Genomic DNA, 22,288 nt, shown 5'->3' with positions numbered 1-22,288 from the left:
TAGATGTGAAACCATTTGATGTTACATCTGTTAGGTTTAGTTGATTTTGACAGCCCGGGCCAAGTCGGAACGAACACTTCTGACAAAGATTTTCTTAAGAAAATACAGTAAAAGTGTTTGACTTTAACGGATCAGTTGTATTTCAATGCGATGTACTGTGACATTATAAAGTGGTATATAGGTAGATATAATACTACTCTATAGCTGATACATGTGTGTGTTTAAAGTTGATTTTGACAGCCCGGGCCAAGTCGGACCGAACACTTGTGAGACTGTTGAGAGTATGGGGAGAAGAGGTCTACTTTAACCAACGTGTCTGCTTTAAATACGATGAACAGTGACATTATTAAGTGGTATTTACTTAGATACAGTACTGTCCTATAATGTAAACGCTATGCCGACAGATGGAAATTTGCATCACGATAGCTAGAAGTATTGATACGTTTCAAATCCTATTTCGTTTAACGATTGCCCTTTTACATGTTACCTAGATCAGCGACGCTTACACACAGCTCCACTTTCTGGTTTTCAAGTGATTTAGTCCGAATCACTTAATTATGGTGCACGTTCTTGGTTGATGATTGTTCATTAATGTCATGTGTGTGTTGCATCAATGATATGTAGGTATGGTTGCCGATAATGGAGTAATTAGCCAATACAACTTTGGCCCGGCCCGGCCCGACTTTTAGGCAATCCCCCGGTGACACAAGCGATGCATCGGTGTGACACTAGTCTTCATCTGGACAACGTGACACATGCCTGGGAAACAATCCTACTTGGCAGAATAACAAAATGCACGATAGATAGCTAATCAGCTGTAATCCGCCGAAATAGACCACTGTGTAGGTTCTCGTTGTTGACCTGCTATATGACTACAAGGCAGTCATGTCACTCGTGCTGTATGCATGTCGGCATGTCCTACAGGCGGAAGATGTTAAAGTAAAGTCGTATAAAAATACACTGCGTGATGTAGCAAGGTGTGATTATTGCAAAATAATGTAATACGTCTCCGTAAACAGAAACATGTAATTTACCCCTGTAATCGTTTACAAGAGATAGGAGACGTGAAGATCCAGGTTAGAATAGGTCTTCAGCAACCCATGCTTGTCGTGAAAGGCGATATGCTTGTCGTTAGAGGCGACTAACGGGATCGGGTGGTCAGACTCGCTGACTTAGTTGATGCATGTCTTCGTATCCCATTTGCGTAGATCGATGCTCATGATGTCAATCATTGGATTGTCTGGCTACAGACCGCCGTCATATAGCTTGACAATTGCTGAGTGTGGGTACAACAAACAAACAAACAAACAAACAAACCACAAGGAAGTCACCCAAGCAGTATACATATCCCCATGTCATTCAAGTACCGCTGTACAGAAATACACTGCGTGGCCTCGCGAGGTGTGATCATTGAACAATAATGTAATACGTCTCCGGAAATAAAAACACGTCATTTACCTCTGTCATCGTTTTCACTAATTTTAAAGCTTACTGAATAACTGCTACAGGTATATATGTACCAGGTATATATTTGAACACTTTACGATACAGTTCTGTAAGCATGTACAAATACTACATGTAGTTGTGTTTGGAACATAAAGTAATTAATGCCACCACTTGAACCCAAAGCATACATAATATGTTCAGAAGGGGACTAGAACACGGGCCATGTTGATACATTCAACGACACTTCATGTATAATTGTTTTATGTTCTTGTCAGAGTAGGATTTTAATCTATTTTGTCTGAAAGTACACTGGGATATATACTACTTCCTGTTTGATAGGGATATTTCATCTTGATACAAGAAAATGATTCTATGTCAAGAGTTGAGTAGGATCTTTATCAGTATGTCGGTTATATATCCACGTCAGTTAGGATAATTATGTATATATATCTTTATGTGTGTATTCAACTTTCCTCATTACAGAACGGGGGCACGCGATATAACTGGAATACTATTAAAAGCGGCGTTAAACCCAACTCACTCACTCACACTCATTACAGAACGGTTGATAGCAGTATCAACGAACAACGATCCATGACACGGGCGCGGTGACAGTCACACAATGTTTCCACCGCCGTTGGGGCGTCTCTTAGGGGACAGTGAGGGGCCAATATCCCATTGAATTCCGTGAGGAAGAACGATGGAACATTAAGAACCAGTTGTTAACCAGTTAATTGTTCTCGTTGTCGAGAAGAAATTAACAACAAACGTTGAAGGAAAGCATGATAAATAACGATTAAAAAACGTTTGTTTGTATTAATTGATTTATATGTGTAGCTTGGCGTTAATATCCCCTAAGTGTCTATCAACCAACCCCCTGGTAGCTGGGGTCGTGTATCACCGACCACACTTTGGCTACACCTACCACAGAATCAGCCGTTAGAAAAAATAAAGTTATAGTTTAGGCGGCGTTAACCATCCGCTCAGTTATTTCACAATTTTAAGGAAAAACGGGGTATATATGTTAAAAAAACCTACATTTGCGGGCACATTTCAAATAATCTGGTATCATACGTGCTTAAGGCCATACATTTTTATTACAGTTTTGAATTTGTCGAATTAGATTTGTATTGTTTGTTTGTTTGTTGTTTAACGCCTCACATCAATATCCCAGCTATATGACGGCGGTTTAAAATAAATCGAGTCTGGACCAGACAATCCAGTGATTAACATCATGAGCATCGATCTTCGCAATTTGGATATGCATCAACCAAGTCAGCCAGCCTGACCACCCAATCCCGTTAGTCCCCTCTTACAGCAAGCACAACGTCAAGTGCCTGTTCTCAGATGTCAAGGTGTCCGTTTTCATATGCTTGTCCATTTAATTGATTTTATCCCTTCTCAATAATACAAACCCTTTTTTTCTTATATCACGTCAGCCAGTGTTATTCACGGAACTTACATGAAGAGTAACACAGTTTTATCATGTTATTGCTCTCCTAGTTGGTTTGTTTATTTGGCGTGAATTTATTCTGGGTTATGAGAGCATTGCACCGGGATGACACATATCTTATTGACACGGTGATTGTAAGGATGCTATACATACCATACAATAATAAAATAAAAGCAACCCAAGCCTTTTTGTTTTTTAATTTTAAAAAATGCTTCTTCTTGTCTATTTTGTCAACTGTATTCAACAGCCTGCATACGGCACACACACACACACTGGTTCCAGAGGTGACTACAAGTCTGTCACATAACTCGCGTACTACGTCATATATAGGAGGACACGCGTTTTCATGACGTCACAGAATAATGACGTCATAAACACTCTAATCGCGATAAGAAGACGTAGTGCGAACTTTATTCCAGAGATAATCACGATTCTGAAGGAAAAAAGCGCAATTCCGTTGGTAAGTATATCGTAAAAATTCCGAAAATCACATTTGTCACAAGACATCTTAGCTGAACCGTTTAGAAGGCTTACATTCAAATACAAGTGAAATATAATAATGTCATGTTGGCCTACTGTAGAGCCTGTTACTGCTCGTCTGTGCTCGGTAAGACTACGTCCGTAAAGTGTGGTATTACGTTTGTTGAAATGGTTGCATGGTCACTGAGTGAAACCTCACTGGACAATGTGACCAACTGTAGGCCAGATAAGAAAACCAAACATGACCCTTCAAACACTCTACCACTTCATTATTTTCATTCGACAAAGATTATTGCTTCAAGATTTTTTCTTATCTTGTAACAATGCATTTGACGGTGTTTTCTTCATTCTGCAACAAACCAGTAACTATCGATAGCAATTTTACCGGTACAATTATATTTGCGATATTCAAACTTCTGTTGCTACACCTTTACAATATATGTACAAGTGTTCCATCGGAAAGTTGTGTTTGTGTAGTTTCTGCCCCAACCAATATCTCTACGTGTGCCTTAGCGGTTAGCTTACCAGAGACACGCCCCAGTAGACAGAAATGTGAAATAGGAAACACAATGTAACAAATCCATGTTTGATCAACGTGTCTGGCTTTAATGTATTAAATGTAAATCAAACTATATTAGTATTAATGTCACGGCAGCATGAAGGCAGGGGTTGTGTTGTGCATTGAACGACGTTTTATATACTGTTAAGGTGTCTATCTCAGGGAGGTATGCCTTGTGTTGTGCATTGAACGACGTGTTATAAACTGTTAAGGTGTCTATCTCAGGGAGGTAGGCCTTGTGTTGTGCATTGAACGACGTGTTATATACTGTTAAGGTGTCTATCTCAGGGAGGTAGGCCTTGTGTTGTGCATTGAACGACGTGTTATATACTGTTAAGGTGTCTATCTCAGGGAGGTAGGCCTTGTGTTGTGCATTGAACGACGTGTTATACACTGTTAAGGTGTCTATCTCAGGGAGGTAGGCCACCATGGTTGTGGAAACCTCTTCAGCTACAAGTTTATTTGTTTGTTGTTTTACGCCGCACTCCGCAATATTCCAGCTATATGACGGCGGTCTGTAAATAATCGAGTCTGAACCAGATAATCCAGTGATTGGCATCATGAGCATCGATTCGCGCAATAGGGATACGATGACATGCATCAACCAAGTCAGCGAACATGACAACCCGACCTCGTTAGTCGTCTCTTACAAGCATAGTCGCCTCTTACGGCGAGCATGGGTTGCTGAAGACCTATTCTAACCCAGATCTTCACGGGTGTCAGCTACAAGTATTAACCGTTAGGAAGCAATGATCAGCAGCAACAACAACAACAACAACAACAACAACAACAACAAGACGATAATATCCAAGGTCATCACAATGAGATAATGAAGGACTATAGGCAGAATTACATGATGTAGCACACATTAGACAGACGTGCGCGGGTTTTAAGAAAATTCAAGTCCACTTTACATTCATAATGAAATTGTTTAATTCAACATTTCTTTACCAAACATACCAGTCGTCTTAATTCTGGCAGATTATTAGTAATTAATAATTGATCTAGTTCGATTGCATTTTGCCTTGTAAGTATTTTTTTGTGGATATATCTTTACGTAGATTACCAAAAGGGACAAATTGATAATTAGTGGTATTGTCTGCTTAATATATTTATGTTACAATGATTACAAAGTCTATCTTCACGTGATATATTTTCTCATCGCCAAATCTCTATTGGTAATCTGTTGCTAGCGGATTTCATCCTAATAATAGGAATGAGATACAAAGACCTTTCTAATTTTATTTCATGTTTAAATAATCTTTAAAACACTGCCCCATGAGAAGTCTCTACCAAACTTGTCCATGTGTGACTCGCTGGATCCAAGATACGCTGTTTGACAACAGCTTTAATAAATATGATTATTTTGTACAAACAGTTGAGTCCACACAGAGCTTAAACCTAAACAAATTGCAGATAGGTATGTTCATATTTACTTGAACCTGATAATATAATACTATACATAACAGTACACAATTCTGCTGGTTTATTATTAATTAGTGTTTACCAATACATCAAAAGTCTCTGTTAAATTATACCAGTAATTGAAATTCTTCCCAACTCCCGTACAGTATATTATGAGGTGTAATCTTTTTAACTCTAGTTTAAAAACATCTGTGTGTATCCTTTCTATCATATCTAATTTACAAAATACCCATATTTCGGAACCATAACTTAATATTGGTGCTATCGTTTGGTCAAATAACAATAACCGGTTAATCTTGTCCAACGTTCTTGTTCCTATGTAAAGTATATACATGGCTTTTCGACCCTTGAAGATCCGGGGTACAATAGGTCTTCAGCAACCCATGTTTGCCGTAAAAGGCGACTATGCTTGTCGTAAAAGGCGACTAACGGGATCGGGTGGTCAAGCTCTCCGACTTGGTAGATATATGTCATCGTATCCCAATTGCGTTTATCGATGCCCATGATGTCAATCACTGGATTGTCTGGTCCAGACTAGATTATTTACAGACCGCCGTCATATAGCTGTAATATTGCTGAAAACAATGTTAACAACAAACAAACAAAACATGGCTTATTTTTTGCTTTAGCAGCTAATGACGTCATGGCTGCCAGGACATTCCCAGCACGTTAAGTCATCAAGCCCAGGGTTCTGTTGTTCAAAGCGATCTTAATGTGATCGTTACTCCCATACCTTAACATAGACTTACGACAGTCGCAGCGTTGTCTTGTACGACGGCACCCTGGTGTGTGTACTCCTCTACTACTTCATAGCAACATCATCTATGCCAAACACATCACCCGATCCTCATTTTACAACCTTACCTGTATCTATATTAATAGGTAATTTCCAAAATAAATACAATATTCATTGAAAACATTCCGAGCGTTATATGAAATAATAATAGTATCACCTGCTACGACAAAACTATGATCTTCCTACAAATTCCAAATAAAATAATCCTCCCGAACACCTTAATACCTCTTCGCATTTTTGTTCCAAATATGCTTCAAGGTCATTTAGATACAAAACAAAAAGATTCGGCGGTAGCTTTCCGCTTTGTTTAACTGCGATGTCCCTGAAACAAAAATGCGTTTCTCAATTAACAAGAATGACACGCGACTTTATGCCCTGGGTAGCGTTGTACAAAACAACCTTAGCACAACGACTGTCGTAAGTCTTGGATTTAAGATCACTTAGCACTAAGATCGCTTTGTATAACTGAAATAAATTTTCCTTTTAACAACGCCAAGGCGTAATGGAAATCTATGATAGTACACTATAACTTCATTTTATTGGTTTTAAGATATTCAATTTAAGAATATAATACAACAATGTTATGAAAGACAAAATTGCCATGTCGAATACACCTTGTATTTCTGATAACAAATGATTAATCTCCAGGTACAGAGGTAAACATTTAACAACGGCAGCCTAATAACGACATGGCTCATCATATACTCGGGTCAAGTCACCTTTTTGTTCACCGGTTTTAATCATTTCCAGGAGCCACTCGTCGTGTACTATACCTATTAAGCAGTATATTAAGCAGTTTGTGGTAGACAGAAAATAATGGGGCAATAGTATACATCAAATATTGCTTCAAAATTCCATGTGTTCCTGGCGATTTGGGGCGGTAGGGTAGCCTAGTGGTTAAAGCGTTCTCTCGTCAGGCCGAAGGCCCTGGTTCGATTCCCCAATTGTGTACAATGTGTAAAGCCCATTTCTGGTGTCCCCCGCCGCTAAACCATATTCACTCACTCCTGATATGTTATTTATACGATTCAAATTAAACATTTTAATCTCTCTGATGACAATTCAATTGTTAAGAAGGATAGTTATTTTTATCAGATGTCATCCTTTGTCAGTGTAGTTCACAGTGCGTCTCCCCGGAGAGCGGAACTCGTCGTACCATAGTTAAAATATAGTACTTGTTGTTACCCTGGCTGGCGCTTGATATTTCAGGGGATAAAACAATGACTGGTAAGGTCGGACTCAGTATACTGTGTCCAAGTGGGGTATGCAAATTTAAACTACAGCATGGTAACTCAGTGGGCTAGCACTATAAAATCGGCATTAGTCCGGGATAGTATAAGTAGCCACATACACGCACGAGCATGCACGTCGCTATATAAGTGAAATTATCTTGAACGCGGCGTTAAACCCCATTTCACCTTATCAGTAGTTGTACCAATTAGAAAAACTAAGCTAAAATCTCTTCAAAGTGTACCAATTGAAGGCACTGCACGTGATCTTTTATCTTTAAACAGGTAAACGATAAATAGAAGTATATTAATAAATGAATATTTCAATGAACTTGATTTTTTTTCAATAGTATCAGTCAAAGAGAAAGAAAATGATTTGTTTGCCTCTTACGTACTGGCTGACCTAGCTAGGCTACACCGCCAACTACAGTAATTTGTTGATCCTGTGATTATATATATATAGTGTTGGAATTGAGTAGTTAACAAAAGTGACTGTCATTGCTATCTAATAACCATTTTGATTCATGTGTTAGTACTATGCAAGCTGCTGGCCGCATGTAACTGAGTAGGAGAAGGCCTCGCAGCTTGGTCTCAAACTTGCGTAAAACGTCATGTTCGTGAGTATACACATGTCAGTGACGTCACAGAATAATGACGTCATAATCATGCAAATGGCGACACGGAGACACTGTTTGTGATTACTTCCCAAGATAGTTACTTAATCTGGCGGAAAAAATCGCAAAACCGTATGTAAGTACATTGAGGCCGCGTCGTAAGCTTGCAGTCTTTCAGTGTAGGCTTGTCAGACTGTAGAAACCAAATTATAGGTGATATAAGGATACGGGGCTCTAGGCAACGCTACTGACATCCAACTTGGCTGCGGACTCGAGCTCATCCCGGGTCTTATTCACAGGATTCGCGAGTTCAAAGACGGGAATGTGAATTGGGATTAACCTAATGTTTCATACTGTTAACTGAATTCACAAAGTTAGGGATCATGGATATTTGCGGGACGTTTTTATGAAATTGTGTGCTTAGTTTTCAATTCCAAAAATATTCATGCCAAATATTCATGACCGCTGACCGCTGACTTTTTCCGTACAGATAGGTGGGGTACACAGCAGTTGGACTATTCTGTCTTACACTGATCTCTGTGTTTTAACATTGCCGTCATAGATCTAATTGTTTCGTTACTGATTTGTCAGCATAATTACGTAAGCCAACACCTCGACAAGTGTGTGGCTTAATCGTCCTGTATGCTTGTAGCTTACAAACAGCGGCAGAGTAAGCAACAGAGACTGTGGTTGGTTGACAGCATCTTACTGAGGGTAGAAAGTACTACTAGATATATAGTACTCAGATGCTGTCAATGCAGGCAAATCCAGGGAAAAGGTTTAGTGACTATTTTTCTGTTAAGCCAAAGAAACTCGTAGCTGTACACAAATACACATACCATATTTTCTATTGACCAATGTGTCCTGTAGGATCTCTTTGTCCTGATAGCATACAAGGGTCCACACGATTTATGTATATTTAACTGTTCTTCATGTTCCATGTACCATTGAATCCGGCAGTACTGTGAGGCATGGGGTCCAGTTTATACTGTGTACCATAACATCCAACATGTACCAGACAGTTCTTCATGTTCCATGTACCATTGGATCCAGCCAGTACTTTGTACCATAACATCCAACATGTACCAGACAGTTCTTCATGTTCCATGTACCATTGGATCCAGCCAGTACTTTGTACCATAACATCCAACATGTACCAGAAATATCTTCATATTCCATGTACCATTGGATCCAGCCAGTACTGTGAGGCATGGGGTCCAGCCTATACTGTGTACCAACATCCAACATGTACCATAAGGTTCTTCATGTTCCATGTTCCATTGGATCCAGCTAGTACCGTGAAGCATAGGGTCCAGCCTATTATGTGTACCATAACATCCAACATGTACCAGAAAGCTCTTCATGTTCCATGTACCATTGGATCAAGCCAGTACTTTGTACCATAACATCCAACATGTACCAGAAATTTCTTCATATTCCATGTACCATTGGATCCAGCCAGTACTGTGAGGCATGGGGTCCAGCCTATACTGTGTACCATAACATCCAACATGTACCATAAGGTTCTTCATGTTCCATGTACCATTGGATCCAGCCAGTACTTTGTACCATAACATCCAACATGTACCAGACAGTTCTTCATGTTCCATGTACCATTGGATCCAGCCAGTACTTTGTACCATAACATCCAACATGTACCAGAAATTTCTTCATATTCCATGTACCATTGGATCCAGCCTATACTGTGTACCATAACATCCAACATGTACCATAAGGTTCTTCATGTTCCATGTACCACTGGATCCATCCAGTACTGTGAGGTATTGGGTCCAGCCTATACTGTGTTCCATAACATCCAACATCTACCAGAAAGTTCTTCATATTCCGTGTACCTTTGGATCCAGCCAGTACTGTGAAGCATAGGGTCAAGTTTATACTGTGTACCATAACATCCAACATGTACCAGAAAGTTCTTCATGTTCCAAGTACCATTGGATCCAGCCAGTACTGTGAGGCATGGGGTCCAGCCTATACTGTGTACCAACATCCAACATGTACCATAAGGTTCTTCATATTCCATGTACCATTGGATCCAGCCTATACTGTGTACCATAACATCCAACATGTACCATAAGGTTCTTCATGTTCCATGTTCCATTGGATCCAGCCAGTACTGTGAGGCATAGGGTCCAGCCTATACTGTGTACCATAACATCCAACATGTTCTTCATGTTCCATGTACCATTGGATCCAGCCAGTACTGTGAAGCATAGGGTCCAGCCTATAATTTGTACCATAACATTCAACATGTACCATAAGGTTCTTCATGTTCCATGTACCATTGGATCCAGCCAGTACTGTGAAGCATAGGGTCCAGCCTATAATTTGTACCATAACATTCAACATGTACCATAAGGTTCTTCATGTTCCATGTACCATTGGATCCAGCCAGTACTGTGAAGCATAGGGTCCAGTTCATACTATGTACCATAACATTTAACATGTACCAGAAAGTTCTTCATGTTCCATGTACCATTGGATCCATTCAGTATTGTGAGGCATAGGGTCCAGCCTATACTGTGTACCATAACATCCAACATGTACCACGTGGTTCTTCGTATTCCATGTACCATTGGATCCAGCCTACACTGTGTACCGTAACATCCAACATGTACCATGGGGTTCTTCATATTCCATGTACCATTGGATCCAGCCAGTACTGTGAAGCATAGGGTCCAGCCTATACTGTGTACCATAACATCCAACATGTACCATGGGGTTCTTCATGTTCCATGTTCTATTGGATCCAGCCAGTACTGTGAAGCATAGGGTCCAGCCTATAATTTGTACCATAACATCCAACATGTACCATGGGGTTCTTCATATTCCGTGTACCATTGGATCCAGCCAGTACTGTGAAGCATAGGGTCCAGCCTATAATTTGTACCATAACATCCAACATGTACCATGGGGTTCTTCATATTCCGTGTACCATTGGATCCAGCCAGTACTGTGAAGCATAGGGTCCAGCCTATAATTTGTACCATAACATCCAACATGTACCATGGGGTTCTTCATATTCCGTGTACCATTGGATCCAGCCAGTACTGTGAAGCATAGGGTCCAGCCTATAATTTGTACCATAACATCCAACATGTACCATGGGGTTCTTCATATTCCGTGTACCATTGGATCCAGCCAGTACTGTGAAGCATAGGGTCCAGCCTATAATTTGTACCATAACATCCAACATGTACCATGGGGTTCTTCATATTCCGTGTACCATTGGATCCAGCTAGTGCTGTGAAGCATAGGGTCCAGTTCATACTATGTACCATAACATCCAACATGTATCATAGGGTCCAGTCTTTTCTGTTATATATGGTACAAGTCCGGGTCTTCACAACAGGGCAGATCACCTGTCTTTCACCAGGCTATTCATCTGCAAGTGATATGTTAATGTGTTCCAGCTAAAATGGGTAGGAAAATAAGGCTACCCCCACTTCGGCCCCCAAGCTGCTCAAGCCCAATCTATGACCCTGAAGCCAGGGACCCTCGTCGTATGTGTCTCCCCCAGATTCTCAACATCCCCCTGGTGGCGACTGTGCAGGGACAGAACAACCTAGGACGGCGTGTCAGACCAGCTACAGGTGAGACATATTATCATCATAGCACTGTTAATAGCACTTTTGTCAGTAGATGTCAGTGCTAAAATATAAGCTGCTATAAGCTGAGTTTTGTGTTTACTTAAACCAGGCATCGGACAAGAGGCAACTGTTTCTGACTGAAGTCATGATACATGTAGACTGACTACTTTAATATAGCTTGTCAATGCAGTTTTATCTGTGTGCGAAATACACATTATGTCGGAAAGCGCATGTTAAATCCCCAACAGTAAGTAAGTAATGCAATTATATTTCAAATCATCATACTAAATACTTAAAGTACCAAATTACCAACAGGTATTGCAGCACAGTTAAGAGGTAAAGGGGTTTACATCTGTTACAGTTATGAAGTTCTCAAACTTTCGCAAACATGACTTGTGACATATCATTTGAGAAATTGTCTCTCTTGGTGTACGGGGTTCTCTAGCCCTACAGTATATTTATTGGTATTTTGATTATAATAGTTATTGGTGCATACTGAACATGATAAGGCTGCCTCTGGTGTGTGTCTCGTCATGCTGTTGTTGCAAGAATAATGTTGTTGGTCGCAGGTTCTCACCACAACCCATCAGTGCACTGCGGAAACTACCTGCCACAGCCCCTACGGCGCCGGGAACCAGTGCCTTACACTGACAACACACAGATGCCTAAGGACATGCTGGTCAGACGACCAACCAACTCCCAGCTGGACCTGACTCTGCCAGGCATCAACGATGGGCTGTCACGAAGACACGTTCGTCTGCTCCGGAGGCAGCAGATGTCTCGCTTGACACACTGTGAGTTGTTTGGTGTGATGAAGCTTACCAGCAGAACTGGTCTTCAGCAACCCATGCATGTTGTAAGAGACTAACAGGGTCGTATGGTCAGGCCCATTGACTTGGTTGATGCATGTAATTATATCACAATTGTGTAGATCAATGCTTTTGATGTCAATCACTGGATTGCTTGGTCCAGACTTGACTATTTATAGATCGCCTTCATATAGCTGAAATATTGTCTGACTGGGACATTTCTGACCGTGACACGTTTGACTATGATGTTTCTGACTAGGACATATTTGACTGTGATGTTACTGTGATGTTTCTGACTGTCACATGTTTGACTGTGATGTTTCTGACTCACATGTTTGACATTGATGTTTCTGACTGTCACATGTTTGACTGATGTGTCTGACTGTGACTTGTTTGACTGTAATGTTTCTGACTGTCACATGTTTAACTGTAATGTTTCTGACTGTCACATGTTTGACTGTAATGTTTCTGACTGTCACATGTTTGACTGTAATGTTTCTGACTGTCACATGTTTAAGTGTAATGTTTCTGACTGTCACATGTTTGACTGTAATGTTTCTGACTGTCACATGTTTGACTGTAATGTTTCTGACTGTCACATGTTTAACTGTAATGTTTCTGACTGTCACATGTTTGACTGTAATGTTTCTGACTGTCACATGTTTGACTGTAATGTTTCTGACTGGCACATGTTTAACTGTAATGTTTCTGACTGTCACATGTTTGACTAATGTTTCTGACTGTCACATGTTTGACTGTAATGTTTCTGACTGTCACATGTTTAACTGTAATGTTTCTGACTGTCACATGTTTAACTGTAATGTTTCTGACTGTGCCTAACATGTCTCACCTTCCATGACAACTCTGTTGACAATCCGAGTAAATACCACCGGCTTTATTACAAGCAAGCAAAGCAAAACTTTGAATGTGTAAACGCTTGAAAACAATATGTAAGTGTCATCTTGCAAATCAAATGTGCCATTAAACCCTGTTAAGTCTGACATTCCCAAAGCTGCTTGCATGCTTGACCTATGAGTGAGTCCATCTATGGCTGTTGTAGGTGGGAATGAGAGAGTCAGCCCCCAAGGGGAGTCTGTAAGCAGCCATCACTCCCCAGATGCCCCGCATCTAGCAATCCACGGACAGAGGATCTACACCCCATTTGCTCGCTCCCCCGGGGAGGGCATGGAGGACCCACTCTCAGACGTCAGCTCAGAGGAGATTTTCCCCATTGGTAAGTTTAGTGGTAGCTTTGTACTTGGAAATGGCAATTTTTGGGATGCATAGACTTCAGAACATGTGGGGAGTCCTGGTTAGAACTGGTTGCAAGTAACCGATGTTTGTTGTATGAGGTGACATTACTGGATTGGGTGGTCAGACAGAATGACCTCTTGGTCAGGTGTGGAATTTCTTAAGAAGAAAGCACAGTCACTGTAGGAACAATGGCATCAGTTTACCCTTAACATGAGCTCAAGATGCAGAAAGTTGGAGGATTAATTGAAACAAATCTACTCAAACCATGCAAAGTGTCTAAGAAGCTGAACCCAATTTTACCCATATGGACATGACGGTGTATACATACATTTAAGTTTTCGGTATAAAAAACTAGCATTTTAACACTGATCCTAACCTGCCCTTATTGCAACAGGGGGATCCGACAGCACAGACTCTACCACCATGCCACGCCTCAACCTGTCTGAGGTTCCTGCTCTCAACCTGCCACAGATCCCGAGGAGATCTCCACGCCTCCTCACACCTCGCCTCATGGCCCAGGACTACGCAGCAGATGACATGAGGTCACCGAGCCCCGCCGCACTGCCCTACCTTCCTCACATCAGGAAACGCAAGAGAAGGGGCGCCACAGATGATTGCTAGACAACTTATGAAGACACAACACAAGTATTTCGAAAATACTACTTTAGTTCTTTTGGCAGTTTAGGTGTACTAATATTTCACATATAACATTTGGCAACATTTTCCAGTTAAAGTGTGTCTGTTTAGGTCTTCAAAGTTGAAATGATATTTAATGCTACCTGACAAAATTTGGGGTTAAATGTTACAAGGGGTAGCTAATTTCTCAGGAAAAAATTACGAGCAACGTATAGATCAACGTAAAGGGTAAGATATCTTTTAATACAATTATAAGTGAAGCAGTGAATTTGATAAATGTAAAATTTGTATGCTGTTTTATTTGACAATTATGATATTTTAGCCTTTTTTGAGGTATTCAATCTTCAGATTTGGTTATATTTTTATGACATTTTGCCTTGCTTTTTGAGGCTATCTAAACTGATACTGATACTTGTGATGTTTTATGATATGTTTTACTAAGATGTTTAGGAATTGGAAACAATATACAAAGTACAGTATGCTGTTTTAACTCACGAACCCCCCCTAAACACTGAGTCGTACATAAGGCTGCTTTGAGTATATAGGAACATACACAACAGAGGCGGTCATTGGACAGCATCCAGCAAGACACCATGCTGCAAACACCTCGGGAATGTGTATCCAATATTGACAAGTGAAAGTTATTTAGTATGAGGGCCTTTTTCAAACGATACAAATGTGTTAACATATGCCTGAAGGATTTCAATGGGGCACAAGTGACACACTTTATAATATGAAGCAATGATACAGGAACGAGAGTGTTCACAGAATCAGTCAGTTAGGGAGGAGATAACATCAGCTTCCTTCACTGGAATTCATGCAATATAAATCAATGAAGAATTTTGAGTGCTGTAAATGTTATAATAATGTGAAATTATTTAAATCAGCTGTCATAACTAAGGCCATGAAATGTTCAATCAAGCTACATATGTTATAAATTATACAAGGAACTGGGATTGGAAAGTAATTCATAATTACCTGAATATGTATATGACATTCGTACTGGCAGTTTTCTAATTGATGAAAGTATGTGAGAAGGATTTTCGCGCAATATAAGTACATACAATGTCATCTGTCTATATTGAGGCACTAGTCAGGACAATATCAACATCATGGTGCTTCCTTCTGTATTGAAGCGCTGGTCAGGATAATATCACCATCATGGTGCTTCCGTCTGTATTGAGGCGCTGGTCAGGACAATATTAACATCATGGTGCTTCCGTCTGTATTGAGGCACTGGTCAGGACAATATCAACATCATGGTGCTTCCGTCTGTCTTGAGGCACTGGTCAGGACAATATCAACATCATGGTGCTTCCATCTGTATTGAGGCGCTGGTCAGGACAATATCAACATCATAGTGCTTCCGTCTGTCTTGAGGCACTAGTCAAGACAATATCAACATCATGGTGCTTCCGTCTGTCTTGAGGCGCTAGTCAGGACAATATCAACATTATGGTGCTTCCAGCTGTCTTGAGGCACTAGTCAGGACAATATCAACATCATGGTGCTTCAGTCTGTCTGGAGGCGCTGGTCAGGACAATATCAACATCATGGTGCTTCCGTCTCTCTTGAGGTACTGGTCAGGACAATATCACCATCATGGTGCTTCCGTCTGTCTTGAGGTACTGGTCAGGACAATATCACCATCATGGTGCTTCCGTCTGTCTTAAGGCACTAGTCAGGACAATATCAACATCATGGTGCTTCCGTCTGTCTTGAGGCACTGGTCAGGACAATATCAACATCATGGTGCTTCCGTCTGTCTGGAGGCGCTGGTCAGGACAATATCAACATCATTGTGCTTCCGTCTGTCTGGAGGCGCTGGTCAGGACAACATCAACATCATGGTGCTTCCGTCTGTCTTGAGGTACTGGTCAGGACAATATCACCATCATGGTGCTTCCGTCTGTCTTGAGGCACTAGTCAGGACAATATCAACATCATGGTGCTTCCGTCTGTCTTGAGGTTCTGGTCAGGACAATATCAACATCATAATGCTTCCGTCTGTCTTAAGGCACTAGTCAGGACAATATCAACATCATGGTGCTTCCGTCTGTCTTAAGGCACTAGTCAGGACAATATCAACATCATGGTGCTTCCGTCTGTCTTGAGGCACTGGTCAGGACAATATCAATATCATTGTGCTTCCGTCTGTCTGGAGGCGCTGGTCTGGACAACATCAACATCATGGTGCTTCCGTCTGTCTTGAGGTACTGGTCAGGACAATATCACCATCATGGTGCTTCCGTCTGTCTTGAGGCACTGGTCAGGACAATATCAACATCATAGTGCTTCCGTCTGTCTGGAGGCACTGGTCGGACAATATCAGCATCATGGTGCTTCCGTCTGTCTTGAGGCACTGGTCAGGACAATATCAACATCATGGTGCTTCCATCTGTCTTGAGGCACTGGTAATTCTGTAGTCTGAAGTGGTTGAACCATGTTGACAAGCTGATGTGGTTAGGCTGTCATCTGTAGGATGACCCATGTTGTAACGTTTGGGTTTGTTTTTGTTTCAGCAGTCTATTCATCTGTGAGGCACTGACTGCTATGAGACATAAATGTCTCAGTTCTTCTTCCAAAACCTGTGTCATCCATTCATTCATCAGTTTGTCCATCCCCCCGATTGGATCCTCACTTCTACATTACCATCAGTACATCAGCTCAGTTGAACATCCACCAGTCATCACACCATGTGTGTTGTCTGTCATCAGTAAAACCTCTGATGATATACCCCTAGGTTCTAGCAAGTAATCATCATGTACACTATTTAGACTGGACAATTTGTGCAAGTTTAATAATCATTCTAACCTTACCCGTCCATGCACTATTTTTGGTTAATGAGTTTGGTCACACAAATGCGTAAATGTACCATCAGTGATTTTGTCTCTTCATCATGCCTCTTCAGACTTAATGTTACAGAAACAAGTAAAGTGTTTAATGTAGAACCAGTTGAGCTCAGCCTCACACTGAAGCACACTGAGCAGGTGGTAGTGTAGAGGTGATAAGTACTTCCCTCAGCGCCAGGCTACACTGGGTGGAAGGAACAAATTTAGCCCATTTGGATTTAAGATAATGTCAACATAATTTCTAAATTTGAAAATGGATCAGGTGGTATTGACAGCAATGCTGTAAGCTTTACACACAAAATGAAGCAGCTTTAAGTTTGGATAGTACTTGGATGGTGAGCCCAAGGAAGACCAACTTTGCTGTTGCCTGGCTGCTCTAGTGTGGATTCATACCCCATAAGCATGGATTGACACACACTGCCAGCTGCAATTTGCCTGCACCTGACCTGATCCCGGGCGTGAACCCACTCAATGCAGGTCGTCGTATTATGGTTGAAATATTGCCCCAGGCGATGTATTGGATGGAGAACTGATGAAGAATGGATGGAGGCAGGCAGTCAGGGGGGCCTTCAGGGAGAACACTTCCGGTGCAGTCACGTCAGACATTGGAGTGTTAGGGAGTTGGTCTGTCTGCTGTCTGGCCGTTCCAAATTTCTAAATTGGTAACTTTCATGTTTACTTCATTTGAAATTTTATTATTTCATTCTTAATTTTTCATTTCAAATTTTGACAACACATTAATATTGATCTTATTATTGTTTACACTAAATGACATATATAATGTATCGTTTATCTCATGGCTGAACATTCCTTAGATTTATTTAATATCAGTGCCTCATGGGTCATTGTGTGGCCTTCTGAAATAGCCATCTACCCATTATTACAGTTGGCCTTTTCTGTGCATATTTGATTCCGATATCTGATAGCAAAATTTCATCTATCGTTCCACGAAAGTAGATAACCAGAGACAAGGCCTGTGTGTCATCTGTACCACTGTCCATGTCCCTCGCATCAGTAGTATCAAACACTACTGGAGGCCAAGATGCTCACAATCACCTTCATGAGTAAACTGGTACCTCGTTCCCATGCTCAAGGTGTGACAACAATGTGTTCCTGATGACAATAATGGCTGCTGTGTGTGGCTTGTACTTGGCTGGCAGACCACAGCTCTTCATCATGGTTTGTCTGTTCAAGGTTCCACACTGCTGGCTACGTCATTATAGCTGAGATAGTGCTGGACTTGCCAAACCACTAGAGCCTCAAGGGTATCTGTTAAACATCATGGTGTTGGCACACCACCAGTGCCTCGAGGGTATCTGTTAAACATCATGGTGTTGGCACACCACCAGAGCCTCAAGGGTATCTGTTAAACATCATGGTGTTGGCACACCACCAGAGCCTCAAGGGTATCTGTTAAACATCATGGTGTTCGCACACCACCAGAGCCTCAAGGGTATCTGTTAAACATCATGGTGTTGGCACACCACCAGAGCCTCAAGGCTATCTGTTAAACATCATGGTGTTGGCACACCACCAGTGCCTCAAGGCTATCTGTTAAACATCATGGTGTTGGCACACCACCAGAGCCTCAAGGCTATCTGTTAAACATCATGGTGTTGGCACACCACCAGTGCCTCAAGGCTATCTGTTTAACATCATGGTGTTGGCACACCACCAGAGCCTCAATGTATAAGTAAAACATCATGGTGTTGGCAACACACCCGTGCCTCAAGGCTATCTGTTTAATATCATGGTGTTGGCAACACACCCGTGCCTCAAGGCTATCTGTTTAACATCATGGTGTTGGCAACACACCAGTGCCTCAAGGCTATCTGTTTAACATCATGGTGTTGGCAACACACCAGTGCCTCAAGGCTATCTGTTTAACATCATGGTGTTGGCAACACACCAGTGCCTCAAGGCTATCTGTTAAACATCATGGTGTTGGCAACACACCAGAGCCTCAAGGCTATCTGTTTAACATCATGGTGTTGGCAACACACCAGTGCCTCAAGGCTATCTGTTAAACATCATGGTGTTGGCAACACACCCGTGCCTCAAAGGTATAAGTAACACATCATGGTGTTGGCGGCAACACCCGTGCCTCAAGGCTATCTGTTAAACATCATGGTGTTGGCAACACACCAGTGCCTCAAGGGTATAAGTAAAACATCATGGTGTTGGCAACACACCCGTGCCTCAAGGGTATCTGTTAAACATCATGGTGTTGGCAACACCCGTGCCTCAAGGCTATCTGTTAAACATCATGGTGTTGGCAACACACCAGTGCCTCAAGGCTATCTGTTTAACATCATGGGGTTGGCAACACACCAGTGCCTCAAGGCTATCTGTTTAACATCATGGTGTTGGCAACACACCAGTGCCTCAAGGCTATCTGTTTAACATCATGGTGTTGGCAACACACCAGTGCCTCAAGGCTATCTGTTTAACATCATGGTGTTGGCAACACACCCGTGCCTCAAGGGTATCTGTTAAACATCATGGTGTTGGCAACACCCGTGCCTCAAGGCTATCTGTTAAACATCATGGTGTTGGCAACACACCAGTGCCTCAAGGCTATCTGTTTAACATCATGGTGTTGGCAACACACCAGTGCCTCAAGGCTATCTGTTTAACATCATGGTGTTGGCAACACACCAGTGCCTCAAGGCTATCTGTTTAACATCATGGTGTTGGCAACACACCAGTGCCTCAAGGCTATCTGTTTAACATCATGGTGTTGGCAACACACCAGTGCCTCAAGGGTATAAGTAAAACATCATGGTGTTGGCAACACACCAGTGCCTCAAGGGTATCTGTTTAACATCATGGTGTTGGCAACACACCAGTGCCTCAAGGGTATCTGTTAAACATCATGGTGTTGGCAACACACCAGTGCCTCGAGGGTATCTGTTAAACATCATGGTGTTGGCAACACACCAGTGCCTCAAGGCTATCTGTTAAACATCATGGTGTTGGCAACACACCAGTGCCTCAAGGGTATCTGTTTAACATCATGGTGTTGGCAACACACCAGTGCCTCAAGGCTATCTGTTTAACATCATGGTGTTGGCAACACACCAGTGCCTCAAGGCTATCTGTTAAACATCATGGTGTTGGCAACACCAGTGCCTCAAGGCTATCTGTTAAACATCATGGTGTTGGCAACACACCAGTGCCTCGAGGATATAAGTAAAACATCATGGTGTTGGCAACACACTAGTGCCTCGAGGGTATCAGTTTAACATCATGGTGTTGGCAACACACCAGTGCCTCGAGGGTATCTGTTAAACATCATGGTGTTGGCAACACACCAGTGCCTCAAGGCTATCTGTTTAACATCATGGTGTTGGCAACACACCAGTGCCTCAAAGGTATAAGTAAAACATCATGGTGTTGGCAACACACCCGTGCCTCAAGGGTATCTGTTAAACATCATGGTGTTGGCAACACACCAGTGCCTCAAGGCTATCTGTTAAACATCATGGTGTTGGCAACACACCCGTGCCTCAAGGCTATCTGTTAAACATCATGGTGTTGGCAACACACCCGTGCCTCAAGGGTATCTGTTAAACATCATGGTGTTGGCAACACACCAGTGCCTCAAGGGTATAAGTAAAACATCATGGTGTTGGCAACACACCCGTGCCTCAAGGGTATCTGTTTAACATCATGGTGTTGGCAACACACCAGAGCCTCAAGGCTATCTGTTTGACATCATGGTGTTGGCAACACACCAGAGCCTCAAGGCTATCTGTTAAACATCATGGTGTTGGCAACACACCAGTGCCTCAAGACTATCTGTTAAACATCATGGTGTTGGCAACACACCAGTGCCTCGAGGGTATCTGTTAAACATCATGGTGTTGGCAACACACCAGTGCCTCAAAGGTATAAGTAAAACATCATGGTGTTGGCAACACACCCATGCCTCAAGGGTATCTGTTAAACATCATGGTGTTGGCGGCAACACCCGTGCCTCAAGGCTATCTGTTAAACATCATGGTGTTGGCAACACACCAGTGCCTCAAGGGTATAAGTAAAACATCATGGTGTTGGCAACACCCGTGCCTCAAGGCTATCTGTTTAACATCATGGTGTTGGCAACACACCCGTGCCTCAAGGCTATCTGTTAAACATCATGGTGTTGGCAACACACCAGTGCCTCAAGGCTATCTGTTAAACATCATGGTGTTGGCACACCACCAGAGCCTCAAGGGTATAAGTAAAACATCATGGTGTTGGCAACACACCCGTGCCTCAAGGCTATCTGTTAAACATCATGGTGTTGGCAACACACCCGTGCCTCAAGGCTATCTGTTAAACATCATGGTGTTGGCAACACACCCGTGCCTCAAGGCTATCTGTTAAACATCATGGTGTTGGCAACACACCAGTGCCTCAAGGCTATCTGTTTAACATCATGGTGTTGGCAACACACCAGAGCCTCAAGGCTATCTGTTTAACATCATGGTGTTGGCAACACACCCGTGCCTCAAGGCTATCTGTTTAACATCATGGTGTTGGCGGCAACACCTGTGCCTCAAGGCTATCTGTTTAACATCATGGTGTTGGCAACACACCAGTGCCTCAAGGCTATCTGTTTAACATCATGGTGTTGGCAACACACCCGTGCCTCAAGGCTATCTGTTTAACATCATGGTGTTGGCGGCAACACCCGTGCCTCAAGGCTATCTGTTAAACATCATGGTGTTGGCGGCAACACCCGTGCCTCAAGGCTATCTGTTAAACATCATGGTGTTGGCAACACACCAGTGCCTCAAGGCTATCTGTTTAACATCATGGTGTTGGCAACACACCAGTGCCTCGAGGGTATAAGTAACACATCATGGTGTTGGCAACACACCAGTGCCTCAAGGCTATCTGTTTAACATCATGGTGTTGGCAACACACCAGTGCCTCAAGGCTATCTGTTTAACATCATGGTGTTGGCAACACACCTGAGCCTCGAGGGTATAAGTAAAACATCATGGTGTTGGCAACACACCCGTGCCTCAAGGGTATCTGTTAAACATCATGGTGTTGGCAACACACCAGTGCCTCAAGGCTATCTGTTAAACATCATGGTGTTGGCAACACCCGTGCCTTCAAGGGTATCTGTTAAAC

At 42.1% G+C, this 22,288-nt stretch overlaps 1 protein-coding gene across 2 annotated transcripts; it reads left to right on the top strand.

Annotated features, from left to right (window-relative positions):
- The first annotated feature begins 3,279 nt into the window (after nucleotides 1-3,279).
- On the top strand, nucleotides 3,280-22,288 carry LOC124148958. Of its 2 annotated transcripts, none has more exons than XM_046520253.2 (5): nucleotides 3,280-3,359; nucleotides 11,434-11,613; nucleotides 12,180-12,404; nucleotides 13,480-13,653; nucleotides 14,068-22,288. In XM_046520253.2, exons 2-5 carry the CDS (start codon nucleotides 11,439-11,441, stop codon nucleotides 14,292-14,294), a joined length of 801 nt encoding a protein of 266 aa, XP_046376209.2. In that variant the 5' UTR covers nucleotides 3,280-3,359; nucleotides 11,434-11,438; the 3' UTR covers nucleotides 14,295-22,288. The 2 variants fall into 2 exon arrangements, with proteins under 2 accessions (XP_046376209.2, XP_046376210.2); XM_046520254.2 differs by lacking the exon at nucleotides 3,280-3,359 and adding an exon at nucleotides 8,055-8,138.

The sequence above is a fragment of the Haliotis rufescens genome, unplaced genomic scaffold, assembly GCF_023055435.1.
Source record: "Haliotis rufescens isolate VD_foot unplaced genomic scaffold, xgHalRufe1.0.p SCAF_8, whole genome shotgun sequence".
Taxonomy (NCBI): domain Eukaryota; kingdom Metazoa; phylum Mollusca; class Gastropoda; order Lepetellida; family Haliotidae; genus Haliotis; species Haliotis rufescens.
This window is presented reverse-complemented; position numbering and strand designations above follow the sequence as displayed.